This window comes from Portunus trituberculatus, chromosome 9 (assembly GCF_017591435.1).
Source record: "Portunus trituberculatus isolate SZX2019 chromosome 9, ASM1759143v1, whole genome shotgun sequence".
Lineage (NCBI taxonomy): Eukaryota > Metazoa > Arthropoda > Malacostraca > Decapoda > Portunidae > Portunus > Portunus trituberculatus.
Window position 1 is genome coordinate 2,615,173 of NC_059263.1, and position 17,328 is coordinate 2,632,500.

A 17,328-nucleotide genomic window follows, 5' to 3' on the forward strand; every position below is an offset into this window, starting at 1 on the left:
ATGTGACAAAGATTGCGAACTACTCCAGGAAGACTTGGACAGAATATGGAAATGGAGCTGTACATGGCAAATGGAGTTCAACACGACAAAATGCAAGAAAATAGAGTTTGGCAAGAGTGAAAGAAGAATCAGGAGTATGTACAAGATAGGAAATGAAGACATAAAACCAGTCATGAAGAAAAAGACCTTGGGGTGACAATTACCAATGACCTATCGCCAGAGAGACATATAAACAAAATAATTGGAGAAGTATTGAACTTATTGAGGAACATAAGAGTGGCGTTCGTATATCTAGATGAAGAAATGATGAAGAAAATAATTACTGCAATGATAAGACCGAGGCTTGAATATGCAACAATACAGTGGGCTCCGAACTTAAAGAAACACATAAGGAAACTAGAGAAAGTACAGAGGGCTGCAACAAAATGGTGCCTGACTTAAGAGATTTGACTTATGAAGACAGACTGAAAAGAATGCAACTTCCAACCCTGGAAAACAGAAGAGAAAGGGGAGACCTGATAGCAATATACAGAGTGATGATTGGCATGGAAAAATGGATAGGGAAGATCTGTGTATGTGGAATGGAAGAATGTCGAGAGGGCATGGGAAAAACTAAAATGGCCACTTATAGGAGAGATGTGAAAAATATAGCTTCCCTCATAGAAGGGTGGAAGCATGGAATAGTTTAGACGTGGAAGTGGTCAACGCAAGGAATATTCATGATTTTAAGAAAAAGCTGGACATTAATAGATATGGAGACGGGACAACACGAGCATAGCTCTTTTCCCGTATGTTACAATTAGGTAAATACAATTAGGTAAATACACACCTGCCAGTCCCAGCCCCGGTGTGGTGAGGGTGTAGCGCTCAGGTGTGGCTCCTGCTGCATTGTAGGCCGTAACGCGCATCTCATACCTCATGCCCGCCTCCAGCCCCCCCACTGCATAGGTCCTCGCTGGTGGCACCTCGCTACCCACTGTGGGGATGTGAGGTGGTGAGGTGGTGACGTGTTGAGGTAGTGAGGTGGAAAGAAATGGAAAAAAAAGAGAAAGGGACACTAGATCTCTCTCTCTCTCTCTCTCTCTCTCTCTCTCTCTCTCTCTCTCTCTCTCTCTCTCATACCTGTAGTCTAGTGTGAAAACATTCTAACCACACACACAGACACACACACACATACACACACACACTTTCTCTCTCTCTCTCTCTCTCTCTTTCTCACCTGTGGTCCAGTGTCGGGAGTCAGCCATGCGGTACTGCACAGAGAAGTGAGTGATGGGGCAGCCTCCGTCGCCCCACTGTGCCAGGTACAGAGTGGCCTGGGAGCTGTTGGTGGTCACAAACTGGAACTGTGGTGGAGCCTCTGGTGCTCTGCCCTTGGTGCGTGCTGGCTCTGTGCGTGATGCTGCGCTGGTGCCTGTGTGTTGGGGAGGTGTGAGGGAAGATTGAGGAAAGTGTGTGATTGTCTGTGTTACTTAATCTCTTCAGTACTGGGACACATTGTTACTTTAAGATTTGTGCATGTTTAGACCATTTTTATTGGCATTAGGAAGGGTCTATGAAGGTCAGAAGATTAATGGCCACAGCCTTCATTACTTTTATCCCTTCAGTATTGGGACATTTTTACCTTGAGATTTGTGTACCATTAGACCATTTTATTGACATTAGCAAGGGTCTATGGAGGTCAGAAGATTATTGGCCAGAGTCTTCACTATTCAAATCCATCACATGAGTTTCTAAAGCTGTATAAAATCACTAAATAGTAACCAGAATGAATATGGAAAAGCATCACTAGTAAAGGGATTTAAAGATACCCCCCTCTCTCTCTCTCTCTCTTACCTATGTAGTTGTGAGCGGTCAGGTAGAAGTGATGCAGAGTGCCACAGCGAAGACCAGTAGCTGTGTAGGAATGGTGCTCTCCCCCCACCTCCTCTGTCATCCACTCCCCTCCCTCAGACCTGCTCACACACACACACACACACACACAAAGAAAAAGAAGTATGATTTGTAATATTAATTTGAATGTAAAAAAAAAGAAGTATACTATTACATATTGACAAAAAACATTACTACTACTACTACAATTTTTCCATCCACCACCACCACTACCACCACAATAAGCCTTACCGGTACTCTTCCTCCTCCTCCTCCTCCATCTTTCTTCATTTCTCATATCATCCACCTTCTCCATCTCCCTCCTTTCTCACTCCTCACTTACTCATCCTAATTTCTACTTTTTACCTTCCTTACCTGTAATGCAAAGTGGCGCCCTGTAGTGGTGCCCCGCCTGTGTCCTCCACGCTCCACTGCACCCTTATGGAGGAGGCGGTGGTCTCTGTCACATGCAGGGAAGGCGCTGACGGAGGCACTGCAGAAGGAAGAGGAGGAGGAAGAGGAGGTGAGGAATGTGTGTGTGAGTTGGTAAAGAGAGAGAGAGAGAGAGAGAGAGAGAGAGAGAGAGAGAGAGAGAGAGAGAGAGAGAGAGAGAGAGAGAGAGAGAGAGAGAGAGAGAGAGAGAGAGAGAGAGAGAGAGAGAGAGAGAGAGAGAGAGAGAGAGAGAGAGAGAGAGAGAGAGATTTTAGGATGTGTAGTTTAATAGACACACAACTTTCTGGCTCGTATTCTAAAACGCTTTGCTCTCTCACCATCACTGTTTTCCAAAGGCTCCAGTTCAAGATACTAATTTTTTGAGAGTATTTCTATGGGTCTGGTGATGGATGGGCAAGATATCTAGTGCATTAAAAAAAATAAAACTGTCTTGAAAACCCAGCTACTTGTCTCTGTGGCCTTGGAAAATGGTCATAGTGAGAGGGGAAGATGTTTCAAAATACAGGCATTCCTCTCACTCTTTCTCTCACACACACACACACACACTCACCTAGCACAGTCAAGTTATATATGACAGTGTCCACACCGTGATTGTTGGTGGCAGTACACACATAGTCGCCACTGTCACTGCGCTGTATGTCTGCCAGTGTCAGGGTTCCATCAGGCTGTATCTTGAACCTGAATGAGTGAAGTGGGGTTTAGTAGAGACCAGGTGTTGGGTGATGTGGGGTAATTAAAGATGGGGATTTAAGAGGATCAGAATAATAAGGGAAATTGTAAGAGACCATTGTGTCTACATATGGGGGAGTTCTTGTTTTAATTTCTCTTGTAATTTTGTGTAATAGGTTAAGAATAATAACTTAATAACTTAATAAGAGAAATTTAAAGGGTGGGAATGGTAAGGAAAATTGCAAGAAATATGAGGGTGAGAATGATAAGGGTGAGAATAATTAGGTAAGAATAATAATGATAAGAATAATAATAAAGAGGAGGAGGAGGAGAGGGAGAGGAGAAAAGGGAGAAGTTTTGGTATCTATTTAGGAGGAGGAAGAGGAGGAGGATGAGGATGATGAAGAGGAGGAGGAGGAGGAGGAGGAGGAGGAGGAGGAGGAGGAGGAGGAGGAGGAGGAGGAGGAGGAGGAGGAGGAGGAGGAGGAGGAGGAGGAGGAGGAGGAAATTGGAAGCTGAAAGGAGGAAAGGATTGAAAAGGAGGAGGAGAAGGAGGAGGAGGAGGAGGAGGAGGAGGAAATTGAAAGATGAGAGGAGAAAAAATCAAAGAGGAGGAGAAGAAGAAGAAGGAAGAGAATGAGGAGGAGAAGGGAGAGAAAAAAAACAGAAAAGAGAAGTATTGCTGTCTACTTAGGAGGAAGAGGAGGAAAAGAAGGAGGAGGAGGACAGAGAGAAGAAAAGAAGACAAAAGAGATCAAGAATTATACACCAATACTTGCTAACCTAACCAAACCTAACCTAATCTAACCAAACCTAACCAAACCTAACCTAACCCACCATTGCCTCACCTCTCATGCTTCTCCGAGATGACGTTACGCAGATGGGTCCAGATCAGGCTAGGCTCCGGCACACCCACCGCCCCACACGCCAGGCTCATGTCCTCCTTCCAGGCTGCTGTTAGGTTCCCGCCCACCGACCACACGCCTGCTGGGACTGACACACGCAGAAGGGAAGGAAGGGAGATGAATATGACACACGCAGAAGGGAAGAGATGGGAGATGATAAAGGAAGGGGAGATGAATGAAGAAGGAGATGAATGAAGGAATGAGAGATAAATGAGGGGATGGGAGATGAGTAACGGGAAGAAATAGGAGATGAATAAAGGAGAGTTGAAATTTGTGTGTGTGTGTGTGTGTGTGTGTGTGTGTGTGTGTTTGTGTGTGTGCCTACCTGTGTGTGTGGGTTTGACGAGTGTCACTGGACTGGCAGGACCCTCGCCCATCCTGGTGGAGGCTGTCACCCATACCTGCAAAGAACACAGGCTTTACAGGAGGAGGAGGAGGAGGAAGAAGAAGACAGAGAGACACACTTCACTTCTACAGCTACCATTACTCATTAGCTTCCACAAGTACACAAGGGCAAACATTTCAGAGTACAGTCCAAGAGTGACCTGGTGTGTGGTGTGAGGAAGGTCGTGGAGGGAGAGGTGGGTGAGGTGTGGCTCCACCCGCCGACTGTGAGGGCCCCCACGTCCCCCAGCCGGCTGCCAGTGGACGGTGTAGCGGGTGATGCGGCCGTGGGGTCGTGATGGAGGCGCCCAGGACACCACCGCCCCTCGAGGCCCCGATACTACCGCCTTCACCCGGGCCGGCGCCTCTGGGACTGTTGGGAGAGATAAGGTAATGTGTGTGTGTGTATTTTGGTATGCTTTTAGTGTGTTTGCAATTCTGAGTCTCTTCTACTGTGCCTTCTTCAGGTTATATTTCTTTTTTTTGTTTTTCTCCATCTGTCCCTCCTTCAGCTCATTTTTTCCTCTCCTTCACAATTTCGAGTCTCTTCTGCTGTGCCTCCTTCAGTTTATATTAGTTTTTTTTTGCATTTTACTCCTCTGTGTCTCCTTCAGCTTATTCTTTTAGTGTTGTGTGTCTCTTGGTGTTTTTTTGGTGTATTTGTAATTCTGAGTCTCTTCTGTTGTGCCTCCTTCAGGTTACATTAGTCTATTTCTGTGTCTCTTTCAGTTCAAATAATGTATCCTCTCTCTCTCTCTCTCTCTCTCTCTCTCTCCTTCTGCCACTCCTTCAGGCCCTCACCGTCCTGCTCCGTGGTACAGATGATGGCAGGAGAGGAGACGCCCTGGCCGGCCCTGGTGAAGGCTGCCACTGTCACACTGTAGTTGGTCCAGGGCGTCAAGCTGTCCAGGGTGGCTTGCTGGCCATCCTGCATCACACTGCCTCCCTCGCCACCGCCTGCAGGAAAGAATGGTGCTGTTGTGGGTTTTTGTGTTGCTTCTACTGTTACTGCTACTAGTGTTACTGCTGCTGCTTCTACTACTGTTACTGCTACTGCTACTGCTACTACTGCTGCTGCTACTGCTACTACTACTATTACTATTACACTATGCTGTTACTACTACTACTACTGCAGGGAGGTTTTTTGCTGTTACTGCTGTTATTTTTTGTTGTTAGTACTTAGTATCATGTTCTTACTGTTATTACTGCTACAACTTCAGCTGCAACTCTCTCTCTCTCTCTCTCTCTCTCTCTCTCTCTCTCTCTCTCTCTCTCTCTCTCTCCGTGTGCCTGCTTGACTGTTGACTTCTGTGTCGTCTGTCTGTCTGTCTGTCAGTCTCACTACATAACTTGAAAATAAGGTAGAACATTTGAAGACAGACAACACACACACACACACACACACACACACACACACACACACACACATACCGTGGGGTGGGTGAAGGGAGTAGCTGAGTCTGTAGTTGGTGATAATGCCATTGCGTGCCCGGGGTGGCGGCGGTGACCAGGTGACCACTAGGTTGGTGGAGGTGACGCTTTCACACGTGACATGGCCTGGTGGTGCGCTGGGTTCTGAGAGAGAGAGAGAGAGAGAGAGAGAGAGAGAGAGAGAGAGAGAGAGAGAGAGAGAGAGAGAGAGAGAGAGAGAGAGAGAGAGTTTAAATCATACAGACTCATCTACAATTCTCCATACAGTTACTCTTCCTCTTCCTCCTCCTTCTCCGTCCTTCAACCTTCCTCCCCACCCACACACACAACCCATGCCCATCCCACACAACCCATACCCCCTCCACTTACTGTCCTGTAGTGTGGTGGCGTGGGTGGGCGGCGAGCCAGGCCCTGCCCCTCGGGAATTGAAGGCCTGGAGCACCACTGAGTAGCTGGCATGAGGACGCAGACCGGAGAGTGTGGCGGTGGTTCCTCCTGCGCCATCACCCCCCACTGTGGTGAAGTTGTATGCCCCGGCCTCCCCTTCACTGTAGAGAGAGAGAGAGAGAGAGAGAGAGAGAGAGAGAGAGAGAGAGAGAGAGAGAGAGAGAGAGAGAGAGAGAGAGAGAGAGAGAGAGATGAAATATATGAAGTTAAAAACATTCAAAAATCACAAAGAGAAAAGAAAATGACCACCACCCACTCACCACTCATCACTCACCCACTCACTCACCAACCCACTCACCCAATCACCATTCACCCACTCACTCACTCACTCACCCACTCACCACTCACCTGTCGTCCTTGAATCCCAGGTAGTAACCCAGAATGGTGCCATGGGTCAGATTGTCAGGAGGCGGCTCCCATGTGACCTGTAGCCCTGTGGAGGACACTGGCACCACCTGGGGAGGGAGTAAGGGAGAGAGGGAGAGAGAGAGAGTGAGTGAATGAGTGAGTGAGTGAGGGAGGGAATGAGTGAAGGAGGGAGGGAAGGAGGGAAAGAGGAAGTGAGTGAGTGAGTGAGTGAGTGAGTGAGTGAGTGAGTGAGTGAGTGAGTGAGTGAGGAAGGGAGAGAGCGAGTGAGGGGATGAAAATGAGTATAAGCATTAATTTATTCATGAGTGAGTAGGTGAGAGAGAGAGAGAGAGAGAGAGAGAGAGAGAGAGAGAGAGAGAGAGAGAGAGAGAGAGAGAGAGAGAGAGAGAGAGAGAGAGAGAGAGAAACTGTGAGAGCAAGAATGAATATGTGTGCAACTGACTAAGAATGATCACATAACGGAACTAACCCAACCCAACCCAAGTCACACCAAGCCAATCCACTCACCACAACATTCTGAGGGTGTCCCGTTGGCGGCTCCTCGTGGGTGGACGCTGTGAGGGGCGGGGAAGGCTGGCTGCGGCCCACTCTGTTCTCTGCCACCACCGTCAGCGTGTAGGTAGTGGCAGGCTGCAGGCCCTCCAGCCGCACCTTCTTCTGGTCGCCCTCCACCGTCACCTCCCTCGCGCTGCCCACCACTGAAGGGGAGGAAGGATCAAAAGGAGGCAAAGGTGTGGCAGGGAAAGTGCCAGTAAAGTATGTGAAGGAAAGAGAAAAGGCTAGAAAGAGGAGGACATAGGAAAGGTATGGGAAGGAGATAGGGTATGGGAGGAGATAGGGAAGGTATGGGAAGGGAGGCAGGAAGGAGAAAGGGACTGAAAGGAGAGGAGATAGAAGAGAGAGGTAGGTAAGCGATTCAGAAGGTTTGGGTGCAGGAAATGAAGTCTCAGACACCAGCAAACACAGTAAATACAACGATAATAACGGCACTAGCACCATGAACAGTTTGGAGGTACTTAGAGAGCGGAAGGGAAGATATGAGAAGTGTTCCGCGCGCACGTAGAGTTAGTGAAACGCGGAAGTAATGTCCGTAGAGTTTTGCCGCGCGGTGCAAGTCTGGGCGGGAAATTTTGAATCTTTGTATCTCCCGGTTTAGTTTTTTCTTTCTTTTTTGATACGGATTATTGGTTTTGAGATTTGATTTTTTTTTCATTTTCATACATACATACATGCATACATACAGAGAGTACTCCTGTCACCGTGTACTAATTCAACACAGAGATCCCTGCAAGACTGACTGCTAAGGTGAGTGTTTTCAAGCATTTCCACTAATTTACTTTTCCAGCAATTCACTTCAAGTAATTTGCCGAGATTCCTTAACCCCTTCAGTACTGGGACACATTTTCACCTTGAGATTTGTGTAAGATTAGACCATTTTATTGACATTAGGAAGTGTCAGAAGATTAATGGCCACAGTCTTCACTATTTTAATCTCTTCAGTACTGGAACACATTTTCACCTTAAGATTTGCGAGCGATTAGACCTTTTATTGACACTAGGAAGGGTCTATGGAGGTCAGAAGATTAATGACCACAGTTTTCACTATCTAAATCCCCCTCATGAGTTTCTGAAGCTATATAAAATCACCAAATAGTAAGCAGAATGAATATAACATGTCACGGTACTGAAGGGGTTGAAAATCTTCCCAAAGCATTCCCAGCAGAGTATCGTGAAGAAACAAACTAAAACTGAACAAATGAGAGACGTGAGGCGGAAATGAAGGGAAGAGAGAGAGAGAGAGAGAGAGAGAGAGAGAGAGAGAGAGAGAGAGAGAGAGAGAGAATATTGCCTCCCTAAATCTCTGTGGCTCTTTCTCCCTTCACGCGAGGTGCATACACAAAATAAATTAATAAACGAGAGACGTAAACAACAGTAATAAAGTGAGGGAGAAAATAAAGGTGGAGAAAAGTTGTCATTAAAATTTGCGAGTAGTAGTAGTAATAGTAGTAGTAGTAGTAGTAGTAGTAGTAGTAGTAGTAGTAGTAGTAGTAGTAAAAATAATAAATGAAAGAGAAATAGAGAAAAACAAAGAAACACACACACACACACACACACACACACACACACACACACACACACACACACACACACACACACACACACACACACAGATAGAGATAAAGATAGACAGACAGATAGATAGAGATAGATAGATAGATAGATAGATAGATAGATAGAGAGAGAGAGAGAGAGAGAGAGAGAGAGAGAGAGAGAGAGAGAGAGAGAGAGAGAGAGAGAGAGAGAGAGAGAGAGAGAAAGAGAAAAAGAGAGAGAGAAAGAGAAAGAGAGATACAACAAAATACCATGGTGGCCTTACTGAGGGAGTGTTGGGCGTCAAAGCTGATGATGTAGGCGGTGATGGGGGCGTTGGAGTCTTCAGGGGGCGTCCAGGAGAGCGTGAGGTGGCGGGACCCTTCCTCTCCCACCGCCAAACCAGAGGGGGAAGCAGGAACATCTGGAGAAATAGGAGAAGTAGTAGTGGTGGTGGTAGTGGTAGTGGTGGTGATGGCGAGACGGTAAGGAGGGATTGGAAAAGTGCTCTCTCTCTCTCTCTCTCTCTCTCTCTCTCTCTCTCTCTCTCTCTCTCTCGTAGCAATTAATACATTTCTTACTCTAATTCCCTCTTTTAATTCCTGCAAAACGTCAATAAACACTTTTCTCACCAAATTTTTCATGGAAAGAAGCAAATTAAAAGTGAAAATATCATTAATCATTATTCGAAAAGTCCATCATCATCATCATCTCTCTCTCTCTCTCTCTCTCTCTCTCTCTCTCTCTCTGTCTCACCTTGCACGAGGAGATGGAAGTCAGCGGTGAGGGAGCCGTGAGTGTTGGAGGCTGTGCAGGTGTAGGTGCCAGTGTCCGTGATGTGGGTGGAGCGAAGAACCAGCTCTGACACACGTCCTCCGTCTGTATTGCGATCTGACACCTCATACCTGACGGAGACGCAGTAGAAGGGGATACAGAGGAGGTCTCGATAGTAACAGAACTTGAGGAGGAGGAGGAGGAGGAGGAGGAGGAGGAGGAGGAGGAGGAGGAGGAGGAGGAGGAGGAGGAGGAGGAGGAATACAGGGGAAAGTCAAACAGCAACAGACGTCTTGGTCCTTTCATGGCTGTTTGGTAACTACTTCTAACTAGCAACAGAGAAGAGAGACAGGACAGTACAGGAGGAGGAGGAGGAGGAGGAGGAGGAGGAGGAGAGAGAGAGAGAGAGAGAGAGAGAGAGAGAGAGAGAGAGAGAGAGAGAGAGAGAGAGAGAGAGAGAGAGAGAGAGATATAGAGAGAGATAGAGAGGAGATAAAAAGGATATAAAAGAAAACGAAAAATAAAGAAAACGAAAGATAAAGTAGAAGAAAGAAAAAAAATAAATGACAACGCAGAAAAAAAGAGAAAACGGGAACGACGGAAATAAAAGAAAGAAAACGAAAACAAAAACGAAAATAAAGGCAAAGCAATGAAGAAAAACGAGAGAGAGAGAGAGAGAGAGAGAGAGAGAGAGAGAGAGAGAGAGAGAGAGAGAGAGAGAGAGAGAGAGAGAGAGAGAGAGAGAGCGTGACTTACCTAGGGAGAGGAGGTAAGGGAGCACCACCTCTTGTCCACATGAGAGTGAGAGGATTATCACCATGCGCCTCACAGCTCAGCGTCACCGCCCCGCCCACCACCACCTGCTGCCGCTGACTCCGCACCCCGAACCAAGGCGGCTCTGGGGACGGGGAAGCAGGTAAGCAGGTAAACAGTAGGCAATAAACCTCTTCAGTACTGGGACGCATTTTTACCTTGAGATTTGTGTACGATAAGACCCTTTTATTGACATTAGGAAGGGTCTATGGAGGTCAGAAGATTAATGGTCCACAGTCTTCACTATTTTAACTCCTTCAGTACTGGGATGCATTTTTTACCTTGAGTTTTGCGTGTGATTAGTTTTATTGGCATTAGGAAGAGTCTATGGAGGTCAGATTAATGGTCCACAGTCTTCACTTGTTTAATCCCCCACGCAAGTTTCTGAAGCCTGACAACACAACAGCGCCACGACAAACCCATCACCCATCACCCATCACCCATCACCAGTCACCCATCACCAGTCACCCATCATCCCACCAATCACTGAGCCACTTACCATTCACGCTGAGGCTAACCACCTTGGAGAGCCCCGCGCCCACTCCGTTGTTCGCTTCACACAGGTAGCGGCCCTCGTGTCGCCTCTCCGCCCTGCTTACCATCAGAGTTCCGTTCTCCCAGCCTGTCACGCCCCCCTCGCCCGTAGCCACGCCCACGAACTCTCCGGAAACTGCAGGAAGAAGTGTTGTGAGAGAGAGAGAGAGAGAGAGAGAGAGAGAGAGAGAGAGAGAGAGAGAGAGAGAGAGAGAGAGAGAGAGAGAGAGAGAGAGAGAGAGAGAGAGTAAAATAAAACATAAGTATTTGAAAGAAAGTAGAATTTAATGACACACACACACACACACACACACACACACACACACACACACACACACACGCGCGAGTCAACCAACCCAAGTAATTTTTTTTCCCTCTGCAACTTTTAATAATGTTTTTCCCCTCTAACAGCAAACCAAGAGGGGAAAAATAATTACCCCTTTTCCCCTCACGCTATTGATAAAACCTGCCTCTCTCTATTATCATTATCATCGAACTGTTCATTATCGGTAGTAGTTTGTTGGCATGGCACGAGGGGAGGGGAGGAGGAGGAGGAGGAGGAGGAGGAGGAGGAGGAGGAGGAGGAGGAGGAGGAGGAGGAGGAGGAGGAGGAGAAAAAAGAGAGGAAGAGAATGAAGAGTAAAAAAAAAGAGAGGAGAGGAGGAGAAGAAGGAGAAATAGTAGTAATAGTAGTAGTAGTAGTAGTAGTAGTAGTAGTAGTAGTAGTAGTAGTAGGAGGAGGAGGAGGAGGAGGAGGAGGAGGAGGAGGAGGAGGAGGAGGAGGAGGAGGAGGAGGAGGAGGAGGAGGAGGAGGAGGAGAGAGGAGGAGGAGAGAGAGAGAGAGAGAGAGAGAGAGAGAGAGAGAGAGAGAGAGAGAGAGAGAGAGAGAGAGAGAGAGAGAGAGAGAGAGAGAGAGAGAGAGAGAATGATAAAAAGAAAAAGGGATGAATAGTCGTATATAACCACTACTACTACTACTACTACTACTACTCTCTCTCTCTCTCTCTCTCTTCTCACTTGTCTAATTACAAATCCTTCTTTTTCTATTCTTTTTTTCCCTTTCCTCCTTTTTTCCTGTCATTTGTTAGCTCATTTTCTCGATTTTCCTCTTCTTTTCTCCTTCCCGCGCCACAAATGTCAATATTATTCCTTTTTTCAGCTTTTCTCGCCACGGTTCCATTCAAACAGAGTAAACAGAATTGGTAATGCCATCAATCATCACTATTCTATCCAGTGCCGCCACATTATTCCCCGTGCACCCCATCTCTCTCTCTCTCTCTCTCTCTCTCTCTCTCTCTCTCTCTCTCTCTCTCTCTAGTTCATTTCGTCTTTTTAATTCAGTTCATCTTTTGTGTCTCTCTCTCTCTCTCTCTCTCTCTCTCTCTCTCTCTCTCTCTCTCTCTCTCTCTCTCTCTTCTTCCAATTAATTTTGCCTTTTTTCAAATCTCTTCGTTCACTTACAGGCAAAACTCAGGAATTCCAAAATGTTTCGATGAGCGAAGCGAAATGAAGCGGAATAAGTGACGAGTTTTTTTTTTCTTTATATTTTTGGGGATGAGAGAGAGAGAGAGAGAGAGAGAGAGAGAGAGAGAGAGAGAGAGATTGTGGGGATGTTGAATTTCACTTTATTTTCTCTAATCCCTTTATGATGAGGCGTCTATGCACTAACAAAAGAGGACTGTGTGGATGGGATCTCTCTCTCTCTCTCTCTCTCTCTCTCTCTCTCTCTCTCTCTCTCTCTCTCTCTCTCTCTCTCTCTCTCTCTTCTCCCAATCAGTCATCACATCTTTTGGCTAACTCTACTAACCTTTTGCCTTTTGCCCTTGTCCAGCTTCCCCTCTTCCACATACACACACACACACACACACACACACACACACACACACACACACACACACACACACACACACACACACACGCAAATCTAACGCTAATACATCTAAATCAATCAGTAAATCAATAAATAATAATAATAGAAACCCACCCACACACCACACACACACACACACACACACACACACACACACACACACACACACTCTCTCTCTCTCTCTCTCTCTCGTCATTCACTGCTAACACGTAAGGCAAAACACGAAGGTCTCAGGGTAGCAATGTGAGTAACTTCCTTTGTTGGGAAGGTGAAGCGTTACTGATTATTTGCTTGAGTGTTATTGAAAGCTGAACGGAGGATGAGATAACTGTGATTATACAAAGGAATTCATTTTCAAAGTTATGGACAATTGAGAGGCTAATGCATACACGCTCTCTCTCTCTCTCTCTCTCTCTCTCTCTCTAGAACAGCAGAAGGAATTAAAAAAAAAAGTTACAATATAATGGATAGATAACAATGAATTTCTACTTGAGTTTAGCGCGGGCAACACCTGCACCACACACCGCGGGAGGAGGAAGGGAGGGAGGAGGCGGGAGATGGCTAAGTGGGTGGACGGAAGGCCGGGAAGAGAGTGTAGGAAGTAATGGATTGACTGGGAAGGGATGGAAAGAGGGGGAGAAGGGGTGGGAAGAGACGCGAAGAGGTGAAAAAGAGATGGGAAGGGATGAGGAAGAGACGGGAAGAGATGAGAGGAGAAGGGAGTGACGGGAGGAGGTAATTGGGTGGACGGGGGGCGGGAAGATGGTGTGGAAAGGGACGGGAAGAGACGGGAAGAGGCGAGGAAGGGTATCAGTAAAAACACTCCAACAAACTCTAAACAAAACACACCTCTACCTAAAGAAATTAACCGAAAAATAACACACACACACACACACACACACACACACACACACACACACACACACACACACACACACAGAAACATTCTAATCCTTTATCAATAGAAGTTAATCCTTTTTCACGGCGCACCAAATGAGCATTGAATCCCTTCCCTCGCTTTCTATTAGCCAGTGAAGTGTGGGAGAGGAGGAGGAGGAGGGTGGGAGAGGAGGGGAGAAGAGGGGAGAAGAGGGGAAAGAGGGAGAGGAGAGGGAAAGGAGGGAAAGGAGGGATGAGGAGAGGGAAGAGGAGGAGGAAGAGGGAAAATTAAGGGGAAGGAGGAGAAAGGAGAGGAAAAGATGGAAAAAGAGGGGAAAGGAGAGGAAATTATGAGGAAAAAGGGAAAAGGAGAGGAAAAGGAGTGGAAAGAAGGGAAAAGAGGGGGAAAGGAGGGGGAAAAAGGGGAAAGAGAGAGGGAAAGGAGGGAAAAAGGGGATGGAGGGGAAAGGAGGGAGGAGGGGAAAAATGGAGGAAAGGAAAGGAGATAAGGGAAAAGAGGGGAAAACCATCTCCTATTTATACTCAATTCTCTTCGCTATCAACATTCCTCCTATTTCATTCCTCGTCATTTTCTTCTTTATTCCCCTTCAGTTGCAGAATGTCCGTTTTCATTCGTAAATTCTCTCTCTCTCTCTCTCTCCATCTTTTCCTAGGCTTTCTCTCCTCTCCTTCTCTCTCCACTCACCAGTCTCCTTGCGCCAGTCCACGGTAGGTTTCGGGAAGCCCTTAGCGAAGCAATGCAGGGCTACAGTTCCACCTAGGGCCACGCTGGTACTGGCAGGCTCCACCACCCACGCCGGAGGGACTGTGAGGGATACACGGTCATTGCTCTGCGTTTAGTGGGTTCTCGGGGCGTCTAGTGGATTCTTGGGGCGCTATGGGTGAGTGATCTGAAGTTTTGAGTGAGTTATATGAGGAAGTTTTGAGAGAGGATGCCAGGAGTATGTGGGGTACATTTGTGAGTGGTGTTCTTAAACTCTTCAGTACTGGGACGCGTTTTTTATCTTAGGATTTGCGTGTGATTAGACCATTTTATTGACATTACGCAGGGTCTATGGAGGTCAGGAGATTAATAGCCACAGTCTTCACTATTTTAACCTCTTCAGTACTGAGATACATTTTTTTCCTTGGGCCTTTATTGACATTAGGAAGCATTTATGGAGGTCAGAAGAATAATGGCCACAGTCTCCACTACTCTAATAGTAACCACAATGAATATGAAAACGCGTCCTGGTGCTGAAGAGATTAAGAGTGTTTAGCATTGTTTAGTGAGGTGTGTGGGCTTGAATTTATACTTTAGGTGATTTTTGAGTGTTAGGTAACGAAGAGAGGGTTAGTTAGTGGTGGAGGGAGGCATTGTAACATAGGCTAGGTTTATTTTGTGGTGAAAGGAGGCATTGGGGTGGGTTAGTTAGTGGTGGTGGAAGGCGATTGTAAAGTGGACTGGGTTAGCTTAGTGGAGTTCATTGTGGTAATATTAAGTGGATTATCAGCTCGTGGGGTGGGTGATGTAGAGTAGTGGTTATGAGGGAAGGTAATGGAAGTTAATGGGAGGTTTAGCTGTGTTAGGAGGCCTGTTACTGAGAAGGGAGGTGGTTGTCGTGTTGTTTTGAGTTGTTAGTTTGATTTTACAGCTTTGAGAGTCTATGGTGAGTCAGCGAGGGTGTTGGAAGCTATCGGGTATTTCATTAGTGTTACTCTTTATCATATACTTAAGTCTTTAATTCTTCATCTAACTTGTTATGGCAATCTAGAGTCTTCACTGCAACATATCAAAGCAACCTATAGTCTTCAGTCCAACTTATTAAGACAACCTACAGTATTCAGTTCAACTTGTAACACCCTACAGTCTTTCAGTCCAAGTTGTAACACCCTAAGTCTTCAATTCAAAATATTACAACACCCTAGAGTTATGATATATGAGCTTTCCAACACCCACGACCAACCTAACTATAAACACGACCACTAACTCACTCTGACTACTCGTATCCTAGTGGCTTAATAGTAAGACAACTGTGATAACTTAGTAGGTGTCCATTCATCACACACAGCAACACTACAGTACACAGCAACACTACACAACACCGTCTCATCACCAGGAACCACAGCAACACCAGTACTCGTAACATAGCAAGCTTTAATTGAGTTCTGGTGTCTGGCTAGCACGAAACAACTACACGAAACACTAACACACCAACACAAAGTTATATCTAGAGAGAGAAAAACGAAAAAAATAGCAACACAAACAATACAAACAAAAAACTATCGTACGAACTCAAAAAATGCATTCCACATCCACTAATTGGAATCGTAAAAATGGGTAAAGTAAGAAAGTAAACTACACGGCTTTTTAAACACGAGTTGCTCAAGACACTGTGGTGCTTTGCTGGACTACACACAGACTGGCACTAATGGGAAATATTGCAGATTTCTCACGCGAGGGATGAAGGGAAGGATGAGGCGGGGAGAATATACAGAGGAGGAGGAGGAGGAGGAGGAGGAGGAGGAGGAGGAGGAGGAGAGAAGGTACATGCTTATTAAAGGGAAGATATGATATTTACGAAGGTAATAATAAAGTACAGGTGTAAAGGGAACTACCTGGGGTGTGTGTGTGTGTGTGTGTGTGTGTGTGTGTGTGTGTGTGTGTGTGTGTGTGTGTGTGTGATTCGGATAATGCATTACGTGTATATATGAATATCTGTGTGTGTGTGTGTGTGTGTGTGTGTGTGTGTGTGTGTGTGTGTGTGTGTGTGTGTACAAAAAGGGAAAGCATCAGAGCAAGACGCCTATATACAGTCACGGGTCGGCGAAGACCTTGACAGGGCGTGGGTGGGTGTGTGCGCCTGGCAGGGAAGGAAGATGGAGGCAGGGGGAGAGCGTGACACTGGACACTGGACACTGGCAACACCCTGCACTGGTCCTGACGAGAAAGAGAAAGAGAGAGAGAGTGCCTCCGTCCCTGCAGGCGCCCACACCCCCACACGCCCTGGAAGTCTCAGCCTGAGCGTCGTGGTCAGTGTTGCACCATTAGTGTGTGGTATGGGGTGGTGTGGTTTTGTGTGGTGTGGTGTGGCATGCCAAGCTGGTGGTGATGTGGTGGTGGTGGTGGTGGTGGTGGTGGTGGTGAGGGAGGCTGCGGCAGCTCGAGTCTGGACTGGATTGGCGGTAACACGTGCTGGTGACCTGGTGACCTGGTGCCGTGGCCTCCCTCCCCATGTGTTGTCCCTGTCAGTGTGCACGAGGCGGCCACCAGGCGGGGCGTCAGACCGCACCTGGCAGCCCCTCAGCCCCCGTCAGCCTGCAGGTCAGCGTGGTGCAGTGGAGGTCAGCCTGTCAGGTCTGGGTCAGCCCTGGCGGGCGGGGAGTGGCAGGCCGCCTACCGCTGACGGTCAGGCGGGCCGAGGTGGTGGCCGTGCGCGCCGCGTTGGTCACGGCACAGGTGTAGTTGCCGGAGTGCACGGCGTCGGCACGGTCGATCACCAGGATGGCGGTGAAGGCGTCCAGCTGCGAGATGCGGACCTCCAGGCGCGGGTCCAGCGGGCGGCCGTCCTTCAACCAGGCGAGGGTGAGGGGCCGGTCACCCTCCTGCACAAAACAGGTCGCCTGAGCCCGCATCCCCGCGCGGGTCTCCTCCGGGAAGGCCAGGCGCGCCAGGCGAGGGGGCACTGCAACACACACACGCACACGCTCACACCACACTCAGCCTCGCAGCGGCAGGGACACGGCGGCCCGCGGCGACACACACGCCACGGAAGGGACTGGCGCCCTCTGTTTCAGTGACAAACCTGGCGCTGAGTCACCGAGGCCTTTGTGGCG

At 47.4% G+C, this 17,328-nt stretch overlaps 1 protein-coding gene across 3 annotated transcripts in view; it reads right to left on the reverse strand.

Annotated features, from left to right (window-relative positions):
- LOC123501233 (Down syndrome cell adhesion molecule-like protein Dscam2) overlaps positions 1-17,328 on the reverse strand; it is a 73,122-nt gene that overhangs the window by 13,887 nt on the left and 41,907 nt on the right. For 2 of the 3 annotated variants that reach the window (XM_045249946.1, XM_045249944.1), the window contains exons 10-28: positions 16,893-17,177; positions 14,198-14,317; positions 10,708-10,878; positions 10,152-10,293; positions 9,378-9,526; positions 8,908-9,045; positions 7,038-7,228; positions 6,510-6,616; positions 6,084-6,262; positions 5,715-5,858; positions 5,085-5,240; positions 4,445-4,656; positions 4,225-4,300; positions 3,843-3,987; positions 2,876-3,003; positions 2,248-2,365; positions 1,837-1,955; positions 1,220-1,414; positions 830-976 (exon numbers count right to left, since the gene is read on the reverse strand). In XM_045249946.1, coding sequence (XP_045105881.1) covers positions 830-976; positions 1,220-1,414; positions 1,837-1,955; positions 2,248-2,365; positions 2,876-3,003; positions 3,843-3,987; positions 4,225-4,300; positions 4,445-4,656; positions 5,085-5,240; positions 5,715-5,858; positions 6,084-6,262; positions 6,510-6,616; positions 7,038-7,228; positions 8,908-9,045; positions 9,378-9,526; positions 10,152-10,293; positions 10,708-10,878; positions 14,198-14,317; positions 16,893-17,177 — 2,922 coding nt within the window. The remainder of the gene's footprint in view (positions 1-829; positions 977-1,219; positions 1,415-1,836; positions 1,956-2,247; positions 2,366-2,875; positions 3,004-3,842; positions 3,988-4,224; positions 4,301-4,444; positions 4,657-5,084; positions 5,241-5,714; positions 5,859-6,083; positions 6,263-6,509; positions 6,617-7,037; positions 7,229-8,907; positions 9,046-9,377; positions 9,527-10,151; positions 10,294-10,707; positions 10,879-14,197; positions 14,318-16,892; positions 17,178-17,328) is intronic. The other variant, XM_045249945.1, reaches the window with a different exon arrangement.